This window comes from Geotrypetes seraphini, chromosome 5 (genome assembly GCF_902459505.1).
Source record: "Geotrypetes seraphini chromosome 5, aGeoSer1.1, whole genome shotgun sequence".
Classification (NCBI taxonomy): domain Eukaryota; kingdom Metazoa; phylum Chordata; class Amphibia; order Gymnophiona; family Dermophiidae; genus Geotrypetes; species Geotrypetes seraphini.
Window position 1 is genome coordinate 82686433 of NC_047088.1, and position 22078 is coordinate 82708510.

The following is a 22078-nucleotide window of genomic DNA, read 5'->3' on the forward strand; positions in this document are numbered from 1 at the left end:
TGAATATGCATTGAAAGCAATGCATGCACATAGATCTCATGCATATTCATTGGGGAAATCCTGAAAACCCGACTGGATTTGGCCATCAAGGAGGCACTTTGGAGACCCCTGATTTACACTATACCTGGTCTTGGCTTGGACATTATCTGCACTTTCAGAAGAAATGAAGGGATAAATAAGTGACCTGTGCTTTATTTCTCTTCAATAGGCAGACTTCTTTCTTCAAACATGTACACAATGTTAAATTTTAAGCATGATTACTGAAATGTTAATATGATTACATTACATTACAGATTTCTATTCCGCCATTACCTTTCGGTTCAAAGCGGATTACAAAAAGAGTTATGGAAGAAGGGTTACAACGTTAGATCATATGTAGACTGTATTGGAACTACAATTAGAAGTTCAGAGTTCTAGCTAATGTATTGTTCCTGGAGTACATTCCTGCTTCTTCTCTAAATCTTGAGCTCAAAAGCTCTAAGAACTATCTAGTTATGCTTAATTTCATAAACCACAAGTCAGATATAAGTATCTATTGGGTCCTAGCTGTCAGTGTGGAAATCACTTTTGTAAGATGTTTTTTTTGATTCCATCTTTTGACTGCAATACTTAGGGGTCCTTTTACAAAGCCGCGCTTTCGAACACACACAGGATTAGCGCGCTCTAGCCAGAAATCTACCGCCTGCTCAAAAGGAGGCGGTAGCGGCTAGCGCGTGCGGCAATTTAGCGTGCGCTATTCCGCGCGTGAAGGCCTTAGCGCAGCTTTGTAAAAGGAGCCCATACTCTTCAGTGAGGTGAAAACTGAGAAGCCATTTCTGGCTCTGGAACTACCAAAACCAAAGCAAAAGAACCCTTATTTTACATATGTATTATTGCAATCCACATTAATTTTATGTGGAATATAAAGCAATATATAAAATACACCCAATATACTGTACTGCTCTATTGGATTTTTGCAGGCCAAATGCATGACTCTATAGTTTTTAGCATTATGGGGGAATTATCAATGTGTGCTACTGTTAAGATGAGTTATTTTTCCACAAGTTGTGCTATTTTAGCACAGGGTTCAATTATATCTAATGAGACCTTGAGCTAAAGTAGCACAACTTGTGGTAAAATAACCCAACTTTACAGTAGCACACATTGATGAATTCCACCCTCCCCCCTTAAATCTTATTTTCCAAATTCTATTGTTCATCATTTATCAAGACTTTCTATACTGCCTATAATACAAATGTATATTCTAGGTTGAGTACAAGACAATATTTATTTATTTATTTTTATACCGCTTATATCCTAAGTGGTTTACATTGAATAGTAATCAGGAATTTTAAGTATTTCTAAAAAAAAACAAACACAAAACCTAACAAACATATAAAACAAAGAAAACCAAAAGTAGAGAACATAAGAATGGCCTTATTGGGTCAGATCAATGGTCCATCAAACTCTGTAGCCTGTTCTCACGGTGGCCAATCCAGTTCACTAGCACCTGGCCAAAACCCAAGGAGTAACAATATTCCACGCTACTGATCCAGGGCAAGCAGTGGCTTTCCCCATGTCTTTCTCAATAACAGACTATGGATTTTTCCTCCAGGAACTATCTCCGCTCTTACTAAATCCTCTGGCAAGAAGATACCATTCATACAAAATTTTAAAATAAACATTTTTCATTTCGCTCTATTAGGCAGTCTGGTCATTCAGTTATCCACCATATACCATCATGAACTAGCTAAAGTAAAACAATGAGTCTTTAGAAGTGCTTTAAACTTGGGGAAGAATAATTCAGCAGGAATTAGGGGAGGAAAGTCGTGCTATACTTTTGGAGCCCGATAAAAAAATGCTGAGTTACAGGTTGATTCATGTGAAGCACATTTTGGATTAGGCAGAACTAATCGGTTACAATCTATAAAATGTAAGGCACAGATAGGTAGGTGTACAAGTGTAATTAATGATGATAAATACAGAGGTTTGTCTGAATACAAAACTTTATGTGTCAGAATCAGGATTTTAAACCAGATCTGATATTGGATGGGTAACTAATGAAGGCGGATGAATACAAGAGTGATATGATCAAAATTTCTTTGCACAGCAGAGTACTCAAGCTGCAGTGTTATACAACATAGAAACATGATGGCAGATAAATACCAAATGGCCCATCTAGTCTGCCCATCCGCAGTAACCATTATCTCTTTTTCTCTCTGAGAGATCCCACGTGCCTATCCCAGGCCCTTTTGAATTCAGACAGTCTCTGTCTCCACCACCTCTTCCGAGAGACTGTTCCATGCATCTACCATCCTTTCTGTAAAAAAGTATTTCCTTAGATTCCTTATCACCTCTTAACTTCATATTATGCCCTCTCATTGCAGAGTTTCCTTTCAAATGAAAGAGACTCGACTCTTGTGCATTTACATTACGTAGGTATTTAAACATCTCTATCGTATTTCCCCTCTCCCGCCTTTCCTCCAAAATATACAGATTGAGATCTTAAAGTCTGTCCCCATATGCCTTATGAAGACCACATACCATTTTAATAGCTTTCCTCTGGACTAACTCCATCCTTTTTATATCTTTTTAAAGGTGTGGCCTCCAGAATTGTATACAGTATTCTAAATGAGGTCTCACCAAAGTCTTATACAGGGGCATCAATACATCCTTTTTCCTACTGGCCATAACTCTCCCTATGCAACCTAGTATCCTTCTAGCTTTCTCTGTCACCTTTTCAACCTGTTTGGCCATCTTAAGATCATCACATACAATCACACCCATGTCCCGCTCATGCACATAAGCTCTTCACTCTCTAATCTGTACTGTTCCCTTGGGTTTTTGCAGCCCAAATGCATGACCTTGCATTTCTTAGCATTAAATTTTAGCTGCCAAATTTCAGACCATTCTTCAAGCTTCACCAGGTCTTTCTTCATGTTATTCACACCATCCGGTGTGTCTACTCTATAGCGTTTGCAAACATCGTAATTATTTTGTAATCGATGCAGAAAATGAGACCATTCCAAATTCCTGATCTTTGCCCTATACTGTTATCAGGGCGATTCCCATAAAACTTCTTACTTCAATAGCAAATTAATTATGAAAAGGTGATAATCGTGAGACACAATCAACGTATCTGATTTATTCTCTTGACACACTGGGGCTAACTTTGCCCGATGTAAACAAAGCTGCTGTCACTGCTGAGAGACTAGTTCCATTTCAACTGCCGTCCCAGGCCCAGCCATCTCAATGAAAGAGTACCAGGAACAAATTAAAATCCCTTATTGGTACACTGGGTACTGCAGAGAGCTCTGGAGCAGAAGCTGTTCCCTTACAGAGGCCTAAGGTCTTCACAATGGAATTGATATGGGATGCTTTATCTAATATGCAAACTTCTCTTGGGAACCAAATTCAGCAACTTTCCACACAATGTACTACAGTATTTTCAGAAAATTTGGAACTTAAGACCAAGGTAACAAGTTTAGAGAGTAAAGCGAGCGACTTTGAGATCAAGATAAAAACCTTGGAAGTACAAGCTCTAACTTGGGCTAAGGACAGTGCTAGTTTGCACTTTAAGCATGAAATGATGGAAAATTCTATTAGGAGAAGTAATCTCCAGATTATTAATTTTCCTAAAGTCCATCCTATTTCTGCCTTAGCAATGTTTAAAAAGTATCTGAGTGAAATTCTGACAGTGCCTGAAATCTCATACCCACCTCTCTCAAAAATATATGACCTTCCTACAACAGTTAAATCTCAAAATCTTAACCAGCAGAATGTGTCTGCTGATAGTTTGGATTTGACTAATTTCCTGGAGAGGTCGGATACTGAGATCCAGGTTCCAGCCACATTGATTGTACAGTTTGATATTGACTCTGATAGGGAATGGATGCTTAAGATGTTCTTTAAATATAAGGATGTACCTTTTCTGACGAATATTATAAGAATGTATCCAGATGTTTCTCGTTCTACCCAAATGAGAAGGAAACAATTTCTCATTTCGAGGCCTCAGGAAGTTCAGTTAGGGGCATCTTTTGTTCTAAGATACCCCTGTAAGTGCGTGTTCATATATAAAAATAACAGATATGTTTTTTATGGGTTCACAGTCAGAAGCGCACGAGACAAACGTGCGCCGACATTTGAGAGCGGACAATTGAGTGCAAGACTTCAGCGCACCACTCTAAAAGCTTATTTTAAAGGGCTCCGACGGAGGTGGGGGGAACCCCCCACTTTACTTAATAATTTTGGCGCTGCCGTTGGGGGGGGAGTTTGGGGGGTTGCAACCCCCATTATACAGAAAACTTAACTTTTCCCTGAAAAAATCAGTAAAAAAGTTAAGTTTTCTGTATAATGTGGGGATGGGCCCTTTAAAATAAGCTTTTAGAGCAGCGCGCTGAAGTCTTGTGCTCAATTGTCCGCTCTCAAATGTCGGCGCGCGCTTTTGTCCCGTCACCTTTTTATGAGCCGCAGCAGTTGTCTAAATTTATTTTGGCTAGAGAGCAATCAGTATCTACCGCACAAGTCTTGCTGTTTTCAAGATAGCTCAGGAAAAGAATTGTTCATGAGAAGTCAGGCCTCCATTCTTTATTTCCTTGTTATTTGGTTTCCTATGTTTTATTTCAGTTATACTTCAGCTACGTCCCCGAGATATATAGAGGATTAACTATACTTTGTAATAAGGAGATACCTTTAAATAATTTGGAGTCTTATATTTCATTTTACATTGTATTTTTCTTGCAAAAATTGTCAATTGTTAAAATTATAAATAAAGAATTAAAAAAAAAATCCCTTATTGGTCATAATATGTTGAATTTTCCAGAAACTGCAGACATAAAGAAAACCAGGCTGTGTATTTCAAGTCGTACCTTTAGCACATCAGTTGGGTTAGCAATAGAGGAGGATATCACACCGGAGATGACACCACAGATCATGTTTACGAGTAGTGTTTCATCTATAGTTTGAAGAAAAGGTGGGTAGTTAGTAGACACAATTGTTTACTGTTACTAAAATGTTCCCTATTGCCACACTGTTCAAACTTTTTATAAAAGATTTTGCCTTTCTAAAGCTCCAGTAACTTACTTAATTGTGAGGCTCTATTTCAACCACAAATATGAAAGGCACACAACCTCAACAGCTCAGCTTTCACCTGAAAAACATTAGTTTATACCTTGTGCGCCTCTCATTCTCATTTGGCATTCATGTCTACTTCCACGTCCACAGTGACACTTTCTCCCACTTTTCTTGGCTCGTGTGAAAAACTGCAATACTGCGGCAATTATTTTGGTTCTAATCACGATTTGCATGGGTAAATACTGGCACATACGTATATCTTGCATGCACATAGAAACCCAATTTTAAGAAAGTCCATATTTACATGTGTAAATTGTGACTATGGGCAAGTGACAAGGAGGTATGGTTTGGACCTGTTTTGGGCAGGGCTAGCACAGAGCAAAAATATACATGTGTATTTCCCATTTTAGAGGTGGAAAGCACTTCTATGATCTCCAGACCAGTAAATTGATAAATCTTTTGAAGGTCCTTTTACTAAGCTGTGGTAAACACCATGGGGCAGATTCGGTTAAGGACACCAGACTCAGCCGCTGCCTAAGGATCGGTTGAAAATTGAACATCGGCATCCTATACAGAATTGTGTCTACCCTAACGGACAGACATCTAACCCTGCCTAGCTGCCTCGATTCTCTAACTGGTGCCCATGTCACAAGTGCTGATTAGAGAATCGCCATCAGCTGATCACAGCAAGGAAATCCCCCTGCTGTGAGCAGCTAGGAAGCTGCGGTAGGGAACCCCCCGTGTAGTCCCCCGGCAGGAAGGTTGCCTACTTTTTCCCACCGTAACCCCCAACCCCCCCCCCAAGAATTCTCCTGGCAGGAGGGATGCCCACTCCGTCCCGCCGGAAACATCCCTTGGAACCTCCACCCCCCTCCCCAATTGGCAACACCCCTTTCTAGAACCCCCAACCAGCAACCCCTTCTCCAGACCCCCAAACTCCTCTCAGGCTTATAGACCCTCCCCCCCACCCAGTACCTCTTCGTAGAAAGTCCAGCCAGAGGGATGCTTAGACCCCCGGCCGGCAGGCTTGCCTCACCATAATAGCAGGCCTTCCCCTTCCCAGTGCATAGCTGGCCAATCAGAGTCTTAGGCCACTCCCAGTGCACCCCAGGATGCACTGAGAAGGAGGCCTAAGATTCCAATTGGTCCGGGTGCCTAAGGCATCCCGTCTTCAAAGGGGGGGGGGGGGTTCCATGCCACAGCTGCTCAGGTGATCGCGGCAGAGGGATTCGCTTGCCACAATCAGCTCAGCGGCCATGTCTATTTGAAATGTAGGACATCATTTTGCTGGCCTACATTTCAGGCACTGCAGCCTTAGGGAGATGCCTGGGGCTGCTTAGGCTCACACAATGCCACTTCAAGGCGAAACCATGCCCATGCACAGCCTGACTGCTTTTTACTTCTAATATTCTACTGGTACATCATCAATTTACTTCTGGGTTTTCTCTTTTCCTTAGTTTGAAAGTCTCTGCTTGGGCCCACCAAACCAAAAAGCAAAAAGATCAGTACCAACCTTCTATTCGATCTACAAATAATTGTTTCAGACTCTGGTAGATGCCTATTTTAATAGTACCATAAGAGGCTTGTCTCAACAAAGCAGGTGCAATACTGTACAGAAGAAAACAGAAGGCAGAAAAGGCATTAATGAGCTCATCATAGTAAAAAATTGACACATAGAAAATGAAGGCAGAGGCCATATGACTATCCAGTCTGCCCAACCATACTATCTACTGTCTCTTCCTCTCCCATTGAGACCCTATATACTCCTAACCTAATCTAATAAAAAATCAAGTACAGTGGAACCTCGGTTTGTGAGTAAGCCGGTTTGCGAGTGTTTTGCAAGACGAGCAAAACACTCAGCAAACTTTTGCCTCGCAAACCGACCATGTTCCGGTGTACGAGCACCTCCCCCCACTCCAACTGGCATCGCACCCCCCTGAACCAGCATCGCACCCCCCCCCCGGCGAACGTCCCCCCGCGAGAACCGCAAAGCACCCCTGTGCTGAAAGCGGCATCCGCCCGCCCTTCCTCCCAAACACGGTCCTTACCCCTTCTGCTCGTTGTAAGGGTGAATGCGAGCTCCCGCCTCTTGCCTGGGCTGGGCCTTGAGCATTTGCGCATGCTCAAGGCCTTCTGGCTCTCGTTCTCTGAGAGAATGAGAGCCAGAAGGCATTGAGCATGCGCAGATGCTCAAGGCCCAGCCCAGGCAAGAGGCGGGAGCTCGCATTCACCCTTACAACGAGCAGAAGGGGTAAGGACCGTGTTTGGGAGGAAGGGCGGGCGGATGCCGCTTTCAGCAGGGGGGTGCTTTGCGGTTCTCGCGGGGGGCATTCGCGGGGGGGGTGGTTGCGATGCCGGCTCAGGGGGGGTGTGCGATGCCGGTTAGAGCGGGGGGAGGGGGTGATGGAGCAGCGCCGGTAGCCTCGGGGGGGGGGGGGGGGAAATTGGTGGAACGAATCAAAGCGAGTTTCCATTCATTCCTATGGGGAAACTCGCTTTGATATACAAGTAACTTGATTTACAAGCATGCTTCTGGAACGAATTATGCTCGTAAACCAAGGTTCCGCTGTACTTTTTGGAAGCACCTTTCTTTTAACGCCATTATTACTATGCGCTTTCTTTTTATTTCATGGTTTGCAATTTTTATCTACTTTATTGTTTCTTTTTTCATTAGAATCTTCATTATACACAGTGACAACACTTTTTTCTAGAGGTAGGAGTTTCCTGGTTTGTACTTTTTTCTAATGGCATTTTTTTTATTTAGATCTTCTGTTTCTCTTTTATTTTGGTTTTTGGATCATGGCACTCTTAAATGATTTTGTGTTATACTGATCCCTCTCCTCTTTTAGCATAGTGATCCTAGCCATGTGAAGGTGAAAATACTTGAGAAGATCAGAGCTTAGAAAATCCCTAAGCTATGGAAGCTGCTCTGGCTCAAAGGGTAAAAGCTCTGTTCCTATCTTCCAGAGGTCATGGGTTCAAATTCCAGCACATATTTTAATTGTGGCATTCTACCTTGCAGGTGCACCTTGATGATCTCACAATGAGGTCAGTATTGTGCAGCTGCAAACCTCCATTTGCAATGAAGTAGAAGCCATGCTAAGGACTGTATCTGTTTTTTTCTATTTTTTACCTTTTTGCAATCTATATTTTTTTCATGTGCTTTCTTTGCTTTCAAGAATGAACTGATTGGAGCACTGTTTAGTCAGAAAAAAGGTAGCTTTTTAGTAAGAAACATAAAGCTGTATTTTCATGTGCTGTGCTTCAGTTAATGAATCTTTTCCTCTAATTAGCAAATAGCATTGCTGTTTGTCCGCAAAAATAAAAGGTTGTGCATGCAATACGCGTATATCTGTTTTGATGTGCCCTGTTTATGTGGTGCCTTATTAAATGTATTTTGAGCTTAATAAAGCAAAAAAAATAAAAACCCAGAGAGCTATTTAGCAGATTGCATTAAGGGCATCCAAAGAGTGCCTAAGTTCTGTCCATAGAACTCAGATCTATTTAAAGCCCAAACTAAGCTCAAAAGGAGACCTGGTTTTCATTCGCCTTCAATGTAGGCCTGAGATGGACACTCTAGCTCGCTCAGCGTTATGCAAATGAATCAAAGGACATCTATATTGAAGCCTCATCCAAACCACACTCATTCCACGCCCACGCCTACTGAGTTAGGCGCTAGTTTTTCAAATGGGTGTCCATGAAATGATGAACGCGTCTACAAAGTGATGCCCAGATCCTTTGGACGCCTAAGTGCCAATTATCGCTCGTTAAGGCTCTTAAATGGCCTATTATCTACTTAGTTTGGATGCCTAAGTCATGCTCTGTGTTAGGCGTCCAAACATGGTTGCAAGCATTTATCCAGGTACAGTAGAGCACCGATAGTTGCCCCCTTTTACAGCATGAAAATGAACGGAGAAAGATTGGAACAATGGTCAGCATCAAACGGAGAACCCCAAGGCTCACCACTCTCTCCAATATTTTTCAACTTACTAATGTCAACACTAGGATACTTATTAAACAAGAACAACCTCACTTCTCCTACACAGATGATATTACAATATGCATTCCTTTCTACAAGAAAGAAAAAAAGATTAACAAATCGGTAGAGAAAGTCACTTGTCAAGTTGTCGACTGGGCTGACAACATGAAACTGAAACTAAATAAAGAAAAAAACCAAATTAACTGAATATTAACCCATAAAATATTAGCAGATCCTTAGTGCTTCAGGAAATTTGGCATCTATAATAGGACAAAATACTCTAAACTAGATTGCAAATTTTCAGAAAGTATTGCCACATTTTTTTTCTAGCATTATATTCCAATGAATAAAGTCAGGATAACTTATCTGTTATGCCCCCAGACATGTAATTGCTATGCCTTCTTCTCCCCACACCACTCCACCCCAGCCCACAATCAGGATTCCCTACCTTCTACCTACATACACCTCCCCAATTGCTGTATACATACCCCGAGTATAGAGCTAGGAGACCTTCTTCCTGGTAGATTCGGAATAAGGCATGAAACATGCCTCTGTATCTTATCTCTTTGTAGCTAACATCAATACATTGTCCTTGAATCTGAAGACGTGTTTTTGTTAGGTCAATTGGAAATGTACCTGAGAAAAGAAACCAAAAATCAATCTATTAGGCAACTGAAAGCCTTTTGATATACCGACTCCTTTATATTAATTTGTTTTCCTAGTTACAGTCCCAAATACCACGATGAAGTGGTTAGAGCCCATGAAATACTGGCCACCGTAGGGGGGGCTGTGTTATGTAATGTAATGTAATGTAATGTAATTTATTTCTTATATACCGCTAAATTCCGTTAGGATTCTAAGCGGTTTACAGAAAATAGACAATAAAAATAAGATAAATAAATAAAGAATAGGTACTTTGTAATTCCCTTACTGTCCCGAAGGCTCACAATCTAACTAAAGTATCAAAGAACAAACAAATTAGCAAAATAATAGAGAGGAAAATAAAGATAGAGGAAAAAATGAGATATGAAGCATCCTAACAAGAATACATTGAACTCTCAATACCATATTGTTAAACAAAATGTACATTACAAAATAATAATGTAATGGAAAGAAACTAATTAAATAGAAAATAATTTTAAGAATTAAATCAAATATAGAAATATAAAAATAAAAATAAACATTAGAAATGAGGAAAAAAGAAAAGGTAGGGGAAGGCATATGAATAGAATGTATTAATAAAACAAAAAAACTTAGGGGGTTTGCAAAAGCACAAAAGTGTTACAATATTTCATAAGGAACATTGAAGGTTTTTTATGCCTGAGATGTGTGTGTGGTAGAGCTATTGTCGCTGGCACTCCATGATCTGAGGCTTTTTCCTTCTCTGCTATGAGAAAGTGTTCACAGTTATTTTTTTTGAGTATTTTGGGGGAGAGGTTTAAATTTAGTGTTTGTATGCCAACATGTGATTTCAGAACATGCATGCAAATGTGCTAGAACATACATGTATTTGTCAGCCATTTCACAGACATACTGTACACATCTATGTTTTTGAAGCTGTCACAGAACCCAATATCCTTACTAATACCATTTGGGGGAGCAGGGGGACAAAAGCACTGGAGGATTAAGAGGGAGATCACCCCTAGTCCTTGCAGTGAAGCACTGCTAAAAACAAGAAATTTTCTAAAATCCTAGACATCCCCAGGAGCAGATGGAAATCCTGACGTTCATGCTGGCAGTCATGAACACTCATTCCGCTTCTGAAATGGAGAATATACATGTATCTTTTTTCACAATCCATAGTTCTGCCCAAAATACACCCAGACCCTGTTCCCTTTACATATATTCACGTTTTAGATATTTATATCCTGACTTTCTAAATTTGGGATTCAGATGCGTAATGTAACATATTAATCTAAATACATGTTTCTGCATGTCCAAAATGCAAATTGGACTTCTAACATGAAATTGTTGGCATTTACATATATAGGTTGCCAAATAACCATTTACATATTAAGTACCAGCATTTACATGTTCTTTGTTTAAAATAGCTATTTCTACTGTATGTGCTGCAAACCAAATGATCACCTTGATGGACATGGTCTGATGAGGACCAGCCAGCACGGTTTCAGCAAAGGCAGATCTTGTTTGACGAACTTGCTGCCTCAACCACTTCAATCTAAAGTACAACAATAAGAACTCCCGCAGAATTCATCTGTTCGCCTTCCCCTCCCTAAAACTATGTCATTTCAAAAGTTCCTTGACAAAACCTCCTTCCAGGCGGCTAAACTGATCCCATGGCTAGCCCAAATTGTGCTCGACGCCCCCACCTACCTTGACTTCAGACAAAAAACTCAAAACACACTTATTCCACGGACAGAACCCTTAACACACCCTCTTCTACTTCTTCAACTCCCATCAATGCACGTGAATCTCCACCTACTCCTTCTTATTGTACTCTCCTAACCTGTTAAACTTCAATGACCTGTATTTTTCCTGTAAATAAATATTACCTTCCCATTGTACACTCTTGTATATTCCTGTCAATTTCAATGACCTGTACATTCCTAAACTGTTAACTCCAATGACTTCATTGTTTGTAACCTAATTAATTGATGTGAACCGCCTAGAACTCCCTGGGTATGGCGGTATACAAAATAAAGTTATTATTATTATTATTTGAGGGAGTAAACAGGCAGACAGACAAGGGCGACCCGGTCGACATTGTATATCTGGATTTTCAGAAGGCATTTGACAAGGTTCTGCATGAATGACTACTTTGGAAAATTGCAAGCCATGGAATCGAGGGTGAAATACTCACATGGATTAAAAAACTGGCTGGAGCATAGGAAACAGAGAGTGGGGGTAAATGGACAATACTCGGACTGGAAGAGCATCACCAGTGGGGTGCTGCAGGGCTCGGTGCTTGGACCCATGCTCTTCAACATCTTTATAAACGATCTGGACATTTGTATGACGAGTGAGGTGATTAAATTTGTGGACAATACGAAGTTATTCAGAGTAGTGAAGACACAGGGGGATTGCAAAGATCTGCAACGTGACATAATCAAGAAGGAGAAATGGGCATCGACATGGCAAATGAGGTTCAACGTGGATAAGTATAAAGTGATGCATGTTGGTAACAAAAATCTCATGCATGAATACAAGATGTCAGGGGCGGTACTTGGAGAGACCTCCCAGGAAAGAGACTTGGGAGTTCTGATCAACAAGTTGATGAAGCCATCTGTGTAATGCGCGGTGGCAGCAAAAAGGGCAAACAGAATGCTAGAAATGATAAAGAAGGGGATCACGAACAGATCGGAGAAGGTTATCATGCCGCTGTACCAGGCCATGGTGTACCCTCACCTGGAGTACTGTGTCTAGCACTGGCCGCCGTACATAAAGAAGGGCACGGTACTATTCAAAAGGGTCCAGAGAAGAGCGACTAAAATGGTTAAGGGGCTGGAGGAGTTGCCGTACACTGAAAGATTAGAGAAACTGGGCCTTTTCTCCCTCGAACAGAGGAAATTGAGAGGGGACATGATTGAAACATTCAAGGTATTGAAGGAAATAGACTTAGTAGATAAGGACAGGTTGTTCACCCTCTCCAAGGTAGGGAGAACGAGAGGGCACTCTCTAAAATTGAAAGGTGATAGATTCCGTATGAACGTAAGGAAATTCTTCTTCACCTAGAGTGGTAGAAAACTGGAACGCTCTTCCAGAGTCTGTCATAGGGAAAACATTCTCCAGGGATTCAAGACAAAGTTAAACAAGTTCCTGCTGAACCAGAATGTATGCAGGTAGGGCTAGTCTCAGTTAGGGTGCAGGTCTTTGACCAGAGGGCCGCTGCGTGAGCGGACTGCTGGGCACGATGGACCACTGGTCTGACCCAGCAGCGACAATTCTTATGTTCTTAAATGTTTATTCCCTGCATCGTTATACACATTTTACAAAAGATTGAGCCTTTTATAAAATATTCAAGACATTGAGCATGTTTAGACTTGGACATCCCATTTTGTCTCTAGATGTCCTATGCAAAAATCAGGCTTTACTCTGAAAGCCCTAAAAGTAGTAGGTTGAAACTGCTGTGTCCATAAATGTAGCCTTAATTCAATCCATAATCAAAAGGTTCACTAAATTCTCTATAAACACAGGTATAATTACAAGAATGGGATAAGAAAGCCTCAAAGAGCTCCAGGCTAAAAAAAACCACACAAACCCCTAGAGCTGAACTCTTCACTGACATAAAATTTCTCCCATCCTATGGGAAAAGTGACTTTTATCTCTTAATTATATTATACTTTTTATTCAAATTATACAACAAAACTCTTAACTGACAAGTGCTCTGGAACTTTTCATGATTTTCAAAAACTGTGTAGGCCCATAATCAATGATGGCCAGCATTTCGCTATGCTGCTTAAGGAATCACATAATTATACTTGTGTTCATATAGAGTTTAGAGAACCTTTTGATTTTGGATTCTGGTCTACAGTTTATGGTTCTCTGTTTTCCTCACTTTTTATTTAGCTGTTTCTAAGTTCAACCCATCACAGTAGCCAAACATTTCCAAGGGGGAACACATAAGCAGAATTGAAAGATGACTAGCATTTTCATATCTGTTTTCTACATAAAATAACTGGGAGAGTTTGTCCATACTTTACCTTCAGGATTGGGAACTCACCAAATTCTGCAACAATTGAAGCCAGCCCTCCATAAACAAAGGGTTTCCAGTTCAGACCAGACATTGCAGAACCTGGGACTACTTTCTTATCTCTGTTTAGGCAAAGAGACACTAATTACATTAGCTAGAACGCTTTTTAAAGCACAACATAATACACAAGTTCACAAGAGATATGCTAGTGTTGAGGTCAGTGGACAAATAGCTTTGCAAAATAAATTTGAGAACTCAAACATCAACTGTTGATGTTTCTTCCAAAATTGATTCCTCCACCGTTCATTTTGCACAAAATAACTCCCATTTCTGATTACATTTACTCACCTTATCAATCTTGTATGAATATTTGTTCCACGTTACAATACATGCATTCTTTTGAAAATGCAGACATATGCACACAGTTCCAAATGCTGGGTAAAGGTTCAAAAATGGTATTACTCTAACCCTCATATAGTGGGGCAATTTTATTAAAGCCCATTTCCATAGGTAATGCAATATTACATTACACCTAAGCCAAACTAGTCCAGAATGAATGGGTTATGTCCATTTACAAGTAGATGGAAACAGAGAAAAATAGTTCCAAGAACTTCGCCCTTTAAGGATATCATGCAACCTGAAATGTTCAGTATTTCTCTCTGTCTCCTAGTGGATGTCTCATGCAGCTCTTTCTTGGTGATTGTTTGGTAGCTTCTGATCTGGTTAATTCCCCAGCTTGGGTGACACCTGGTGGTGCTGGGTCCCTCCCCCTCCACTCCTGACCTCTGAGGTGACTTTGGAGTATGGAATGAGGCAAATGTTTATTGGAATGTCTGAGTGTGGCAGTCTTCTGCATTTACTTTTCCTGCTTCTAGTTTAACTTCACTGAGGTAAGCTGCTATGCTTTTCTTGCTTTCTTTTGAACTTGAAGCTTGCATACCTGTAATTTAATTGTGTTTTGGGTTTTTTTTATTGCTAACCAAAAAGAATTATGCTGTTGCTGCCTTTCCAGTATTTTTGTTTTCAGCTTGACAGCTTTCTTTTCTCCTCCCAAGTGTTTGTTATCGAGAGGACTGTTTTTATTTTTCCCGACATCTCTCCTGCCACAATCATTCAGGGGTGTCAGCAGGGGATTGGGCATCTCTCCTGCCACGATCATTGGGGCGGAGGGGGATGGATGGTTCCACAATTCTCTAACCAGCGCTTATGACAGACGCCGGTTAAAGAATCATGTTTTTAGGTGAAGGACTGGTCCCTCCCATGCCTAAAAGGTCTTATTTTGGGCGTTTGGGACTTGGACGATTTTTTTAGAGAACAGGGCTTAAAGGTAGACGTAATGGTGGTTTGGGCGAATAAATGCCTGAACGTACAGGTAAGCCATTCTCGGAAAAAAACACACTCCCAAAACACATTTTGGACGTTTTTTTTTGAGAATGGACATTTCTCTGTTGCCTACTTTGGGCGCTTAAAGCCTTAGGCCAAAAAGGGACTTTGACTTTTTTTAAAATTATGCCCCCACACATCTTTTTTGAGATGCAGCGGCCAAAATTGGTGTGCTGGACCAAGGAGTGATACAAAGGCATTATAATATTCCCATATTTGTTTCCCATTACATTCCTGATAATTCCTAACATTCTATTTGCTTCCTTAGCCACCACTGTACACTGAGCTGAAGGTTTCAACATATCCTCAACGATGACATCTCGATCCTTTTCCTGGGCGGTGACTCCTAATGTGGAACCCTGTATCAAGTAGCTATAGTTCAGTTCACTTTCCCACATGCATCACTTTGTACTTGCTTACATTAAACATCATTTGCCATTTTGATGTCCAGTCTTGCAAAGTCCTCTTGTAATTGAACAACTTTGTGTCATCAGCAAATTTAATTATCTCAGTAGTTATTCCCATCTCTCAATCATTGATAAATATGTTAAAAAGCAGTGGTCCTAGTACAGACTCCTGGAGATCCCCAATATGTATTTACTCTTCTCCTTTAAGAATACTGACCATTACATAGAGTAGATAGTTCCAAGTCTAATAGATGCTGGCACTGTCATCTGGAAGTTGGGACATTGGATCATTTGATACTAAAATTTGTCCCTTGATACTAAAATTCTGGATATCTATTTGGGATCAAGTTAATAATTTATTAGAAAATCCAGTGGCACTATCATATGATACCATTTTATTTGGAAAATCTATGAAGGCAAAAAGTCAAATTTCGGCAAAAAATAACAAACTTTTGTTTATAATGACGGGGGTTGCCATGCAGCTTATTTTAAAGAATTGGAAAAATTGGGATAGATTAAATTATTCATTCTGGTGGGAATCCCTATGTTATGTCTTTTAAATGGAAAAGTTTATGGCCATTCAGAAGGGATATTATAAAAAATTTATGGAAGTTTGGGAACCATTAACTAAATATTGTAAGGATAGATTTATTTATATAAATGAGGAAAACATACACATCCGGGGAGGGGGGGTATGTTTTGGCACTGGTTAAGAGGTATTACATAGGTTGTTTACAGGTATTTTTATAACGTGTTGATCAATTGGAAAATGGGTGGGAGAAAATAAGTCTTGTCTTTATTCTATTAAGTTTATTGTGCTGTAATGTTAATATTTTATGTAAATGCATTATCTCTTGTGTACAATTGAAGTTTTAAAAATGAATAATAATAAAAAAAGAATACTGACCATTTAACATTACTCTCTATTTTCTTTTTTTTAAATAATCTTTATTCATTTTAAAAGCCAACACAAAGTGCAACATATTATCATACTAACAGAATAAACAGCACTCAAATTCATCAAATGATATAGTAAGTACATATCCCCCTCTCCACCACCTCCCACCCACCCATACTGAGAGTGTAAAAACACTCATGCAGATTAAAGGATAATACGTATGATCAGGACATATAAAATTACAATCATATGACAAGATAAGTATATATTCCCCCCCTCCCTCCCACCCATCCTGGATGTGTATAACTTTCATTCAGGAATCAAGGGTAAGACTACTAGTCACTTCTTGCAAAATTTTGTTAATGTGTCCCAAATTTCCTTGAACTTCTTATAATGTCCCATATACATTGAATTCATACATTTGAACCTATGGGTTTGGCATAAGGTTTCCCACCAAAAGCTATAGTTTAACCTGTCCCAGTTTTTCATAATAAGTTGTATGGCAACTCCTGTCATGATGAGAAATAATTTATTGTTATTTGGTATTATCGGACTCTTGGACATTAATAACGTACCAAACAATACTGCATCCTATGTCAATGCCATTGGGAAATCCTATTGATTTGACCCCGAATGGTTTGCCAAAATTTAAGTATCAGGGGACAAAAGAAGAGCAGACTCTCTATTTTCTATCTTTTAAGTTTCCAAGTTTTATTTAAAATTTGATTAATCGCTTAATCATACTTCAAAGCGATGTACATTATTTAAAAAACTTTACAACTTTCAGGGGGAACAAACATGCAAACAATACTCAATGAACATAACATACACTAAAAAGGGGAAAAAGGGTAAGAAATACAATAATTAACAGAAAAGAAATGAATAAGGGGTTAAACATCAGGAGGGGATAAATAAAAATAACAGAGCATAAAATTGAAAGGAGCAGACCAAATCTAAGAAACTAGTCAGTCAAAGGCATCTTTAAAAAGAAAGCACTTTAAACTTACTCTTAAATCTGTTTATAAGACGTTCTTCTCTTAGATAAATGGGCAAGGAATGCCATGTTTATGGTGCTGTGACGGAAAAAAATATACTGTCGACGTGTACTAATGATTTTAAAAGAGGGAACTGTCAATAAGTGTTGATCACTAGATCTCAGCATTCTGGAAGAGGCATAGGGAACCAAGAGTCTATTGATAAACGTTGGAGCTTTAAAAAGAAGAGATGTCAAAGTTAACCGACATATTTTATAGGCAATGCAATGAGCTACCGGAAGCCATAATAGGAGATTACCTCCTATCCCATAACTTTCTAATTTCCTCAGAAGTCTTTCATGAGGTACTTTGTCAAATACCTTTTGAAAATCCAGATACACATTATCAACTGACTCACCTTTATCCACATGTTTATTCACCCCTCTGAAGAAATGTAGTAGATTGGCGAGGTAAGATTTCCCTCGACTAAATCCATGTTAGCTATGTCTCATTAATCTAGGTTTATGTATATGCTCTTTAATTTTGTTGCTTTTTTTTTTTTTTATAATAGTCTCTACCATTTTGCCCGGCACCAACATTGGAGTCACCAGTCTATAAATTTCCTGGATCATCTCTGGAACCCTTTTTAAACATTGGCATTACTTTGGCCACCTTCCAGTTGTTTTTAATAATGTATGCATTTATTGCTTCCATGTGATTTTAATTTTTGTACATCTGAATTAAAAGCTCTACTCCTGACGCAGCCTTTGGAAGGTGAAATGTGGCCACGTCAGGTATGTGTTTACAACAAATTTATGCACCTTTATAGTTTCTGGTCTGCTTTGTTTATTGATTTGCCTGTTTGCAGATCATTGCCTCTTTCTGTACCTTTAGATACCTGTGCATTTGTAAAGTACTTCCAAAAATATATTTTCATATAATTCAACTGATGAAAGAACATTAGGGGCTCCTTTTACAAAGCCATAGTTAATATTCTTGTGTGGCAAATGTGATGCAGTCCATTCAATTTCCATGGGCCATGTCGCATTTGTGATGTTTGGACTCGCTACTGCGTCTTTGTAAAAGGGGCCCTAAAATACAAGCTTTTCATTCTTCTGGAGACAGAAGGATTTAACGTTTAAGGAAGTTCTCACCACATCCATTTTCTTATAGATCACAGTTTTTCAACTGCCGGACTGCAAAAAAATCTTACCGGTCCGTGAAGGATTCGGGTCTCCGCCGCAACAAAAGGTGCTGGCGTCAGCTGACATGCAACTTCCTGTTGCCGTCGCTATGCCGGGACTCCTGCCGCATATGTCTCCTGCTCATGCCTTTCTCCTGTTTCCTTCCAATTTTCCCCCTCTCCTGTCAAGTAGTACCTTCTCCCTTATCCAACAGTAACTCTCTTCCGTTCCCTTTCCCTTCTCCCCTGTCAGCAGTATCCCCTTCCCCTCCCTTGTCCAGGAGTACCCCTTCTTCCTTTCCTCCTCCCCTTATCCAACAGTAACTCTCGTCCCTTCCCTTTCCCTTCTCCCATGTCAGCAGTACCCCCTTTCTCTCCCTTGTCCAGGAGTACCCTTTCTCCCTTCCCTCCTTCCCTCTCCAGCAAATGTTTCCTCTATGTAGGCTAGCAGCAGCTCTGTGTGCTTTTAACTTCGGCACACAGCTGCCCCTAAGCAGTATTTTAGCTGCGATTTCCTGAGACAGCCTCGGGGCCTTTGCTAGGCTGGCTCGCTTCGATGATGCGATGTGGGCCAGCCTACCAAAGGCCCCGAGGCTGCCTCATGAAACCGCGGCTTAAATACTGCTTAGGAGCAGCTGTGTGCCGAAGTTAAAAGCACACAGAGCTGCTGCTAGCCTACATAGAGGAAACATTTGCTGGAGAGGGAAGGAGGGAAGGGAGAAGGGGTACTCCTGGACAAGGGAGGGGAAGGGGGTACTGCTGACATGGGAGAAGGGAAAGGGAAGGGACGAGAGTTACTGTTGGATAAGGGGAGGAGGAAAGGAAGAAGGGGTACTCCTGGACAAGGGAGGGGAAGGGGATACTACTGACAGGGGAGAAGGGAAAGGGAACGGAAGAGAGTTACTGTTGGATAAGGGAGAAGGTACTACTGGACAGGAGAGGGGGAAAATTGGAAGGAAACAGCTGGCAGGGAGATTAGAGGAGGGGAAGGAGTCAGGATGGAATGGAGAGATCAGATGAAAGAAAGGGGAGAGACAGAGAAATGACAAAGTAGAGAGAGATTGATGCTGGGAAGGGGGGGTCAGATGAAAAATAAGGAAAGAGGGACAAAGATGCTAGATTTGGTGTAGGAGAGAGGGGCATAGAAAGAATGCAGATACCATATGGGAGGGGGGAGAAGGCAGACATTGGATGGAAGGGGCAAATGCTGGATTGAAGAGACAGAGGGCAGATGCTGGATGGAAGAGAGTGAAAAGACAATGAAAGCAGAAACCAGAGACGACAAAAGGTGGAAAAAAATAATTTTATTTCTATCTTGTGATTAGAATATAGTATCCTGCTAGAGCTGATGTTAGACATAACTGGGGAGTGCAAAGCCCAGGCAGTGGTTCTTTAGCTTCCAGCTGGCTTAGGGCTCTCTCTGACCAGGAGGCAGTTGCCCTAGTTGCACTCCCCCTAACATCATTCCTGCCATGTGTGACTGCGGTATTCTATTAGCATGATATTTGTGTAGCATTCTGTAATAATTTGGCTTATTCAGTTTTCTTGATAGTAAAGGGGATATATGTGAAGGGGAAGGGAGACAGGGGTTTTGTTGATCCTTGCCCTGTATTATTTATATTTATAAAATGATAATTGTACAGAATATTGTTTCTTTTTATACTTTAATAAAATATGTTCAATATAAAATCATAACTATTTGAGGCTTGTGCGGATGGGATCAGAAGGTAAACGGGACTGAGCTCGCGGGGACGGGGCGGCGATGGAGTTTTTAAAAATTTCAGTCTTATTAGTTTGCCGGTCCATTAAATAATTATTTTATTTCTGCCGGTCCATAGGTGTAAAAAGGTTGAAGAACACTGTTATAGATGACCATATCTGGACACTGCTAGTCTGCTTCCTTTTGTTTGTTGATACAGCTGTACAAGTAAGCAACAACTCAGGGAAAGCCATCAAAAGTGAATGTGTATTTGAAACATAGGCAGTGGAATAAGGTTGGCCTTGGTCCAACCAATATTTTGCTCAACACAGTAGCAGCAATTAGAGATTTTGGGATGAGAGCAACAAATTGGTTTATTTGGTTCTGCTAAATCAAGTGTTATTCCACTGCCCCTGATTTGAAAAGCTTTGCTCTGAACAAGAAGGGGTTTTTTTTAATTTTAAGGGATTTACCATACTTATTTTTCTGCAGCTTAAAAATACAGCATATCGGTGAACAAAAGCATTGCTAATTCCTTCCAATACCAGCTTTCTTGATGGATGAAATCCGCAATACTTTGAGGCCATACCCATAAGGCGGTTAAAATTTTAAGCTGAAATATACTTGAACAGAGCTTCCCAGACTATGAGCCAGGACCCTCAATGTGAGGTCACAAAACCTATGTTTGAAGTTGCTACCTGGGAAGGCTCTCATAAGTGCATCATTATTCTGCACCTCTGGGGGATGGAGAGAGATAGGGGGTTTCACACAATTTCATTTGGCTGCAATCATGGGGTCACGACCACAAAAAGATTGGCAAGCACTGTACAAGAAGCTTCAGGCACAATGGACTTTAGAACTTACTTCGTATCTGTTTCCCTGAATCTCCTAGCATGTCACAGAAGGAAAGGCAATGTAGTTCCTAAAGCAGCAGCCCACTTCTAAAGGGAGCTAGAGAGAGAAAGATTTTTAAAGAAAAAAAAGCATTTGAAGCAAATTTCTCTCTGAAAAATACTGAAGTCATTCAAAGTAAATAAGAGGGTCTTTTACTAAGGCACGCTAGCCCATTTAGCGCATGCTAAATGCTAAAGCGTCCATAGAATTGTTCTTATCTTATTACATAATTACACATATTAACCAACTTTATTAAGAGATTCACCCAAGGTGGTGTATAGCAGGTACACCTCGACACAAAACTTACAATTTTGTTAACATAACAAAATTATAATTGGATGCTATAGATCAGGGCTGCCCAAGTCCGGTCCTCGAGATCTACTGGCAGACCAGGTTTTCATGATATCCACAATGAATATGCATCAGAAAGATTTGCCTGACTGCCTTCTTGGTATGCAAATCTCTCTCATGCATATTCATTGTGGATATTCTGAAAATCTGGCCTGCCAGTAGATCTCGAGGACCGGACTTGGGCAGCCCTGCTATAGATTATTGACGTTAACTAGCAACAATTTGGATTTGCGTGTGCATCATGCTAAGCGCTATTCTATAAAGATCCACATGCGAAAAGGGGGTATGGGTGTTCAGTACAGATGCATGCAGTATTACTGAATACTGTGGACCTGCACCTAAAAATTACACACTAGGGCTTATGCCAGATTTCAGTTGGAAATGGGCAATAAGTGCTATTCTATAAATGGCGTCCAACTTGGATGAATTTGTCTCAGCTAATAAGCATATTTTGAAAGTTTAAGACTATATTAAATGCATAGAAATTTGAAAAGTTTTGGATTGATGCGAGATATATATGGTGAATATCTTGACCTCTGACGGGAGTTCTGATCGACAAATTGATGAAGCCATCCACTCAATGTGCGGCAGCGGCGGCGAAAAGGGC

General features: G+C 40.4%; 1 protein-coding gene across 6 annotated transcripts in view; it reads right to left on the bottom strand.

Annotated features, from left to right (window-relative positions):
- SLC25A14 (solute carrier family 25 member 14) overlaps positions 1-22078 on the bottom strand; it is a 42372-nt gene that overhangs the window by 13154 nt on the left and 7140 nt on the right. For 3 of the 6 annotated variants that reach the window (XM_033944224.1, XM_033944223.1, XM_033944222.1), the window contains 4 exons: positions 13713-13804; positions 9520-9667; positions 6566-6660; positions 4848-4933 (listed from right to left, as the gene is read on the bottom strand). In XM_033944224.1, coding sequence (XP_033800115.1) covers positions 4848-4933; positions 6566-6660; positions 9520-9667; positions 13713-13776 — 393 coding nt within the window. In that variant the 5' untranslated portion in view covers positions 13777-13804. Of the gene's footprint in view, positions 1-4847; positions 4934-6565; positions 6661-9519; positions 9668-13712; positions 13805-17377; positions 17403-21090; positions 21178-22078 lie in introns of those variants that run through there. The other 3 variants (XM_033944225.1, XM_033944226.1, XM_033944227.1) reach the window with 2 other exon arrangements.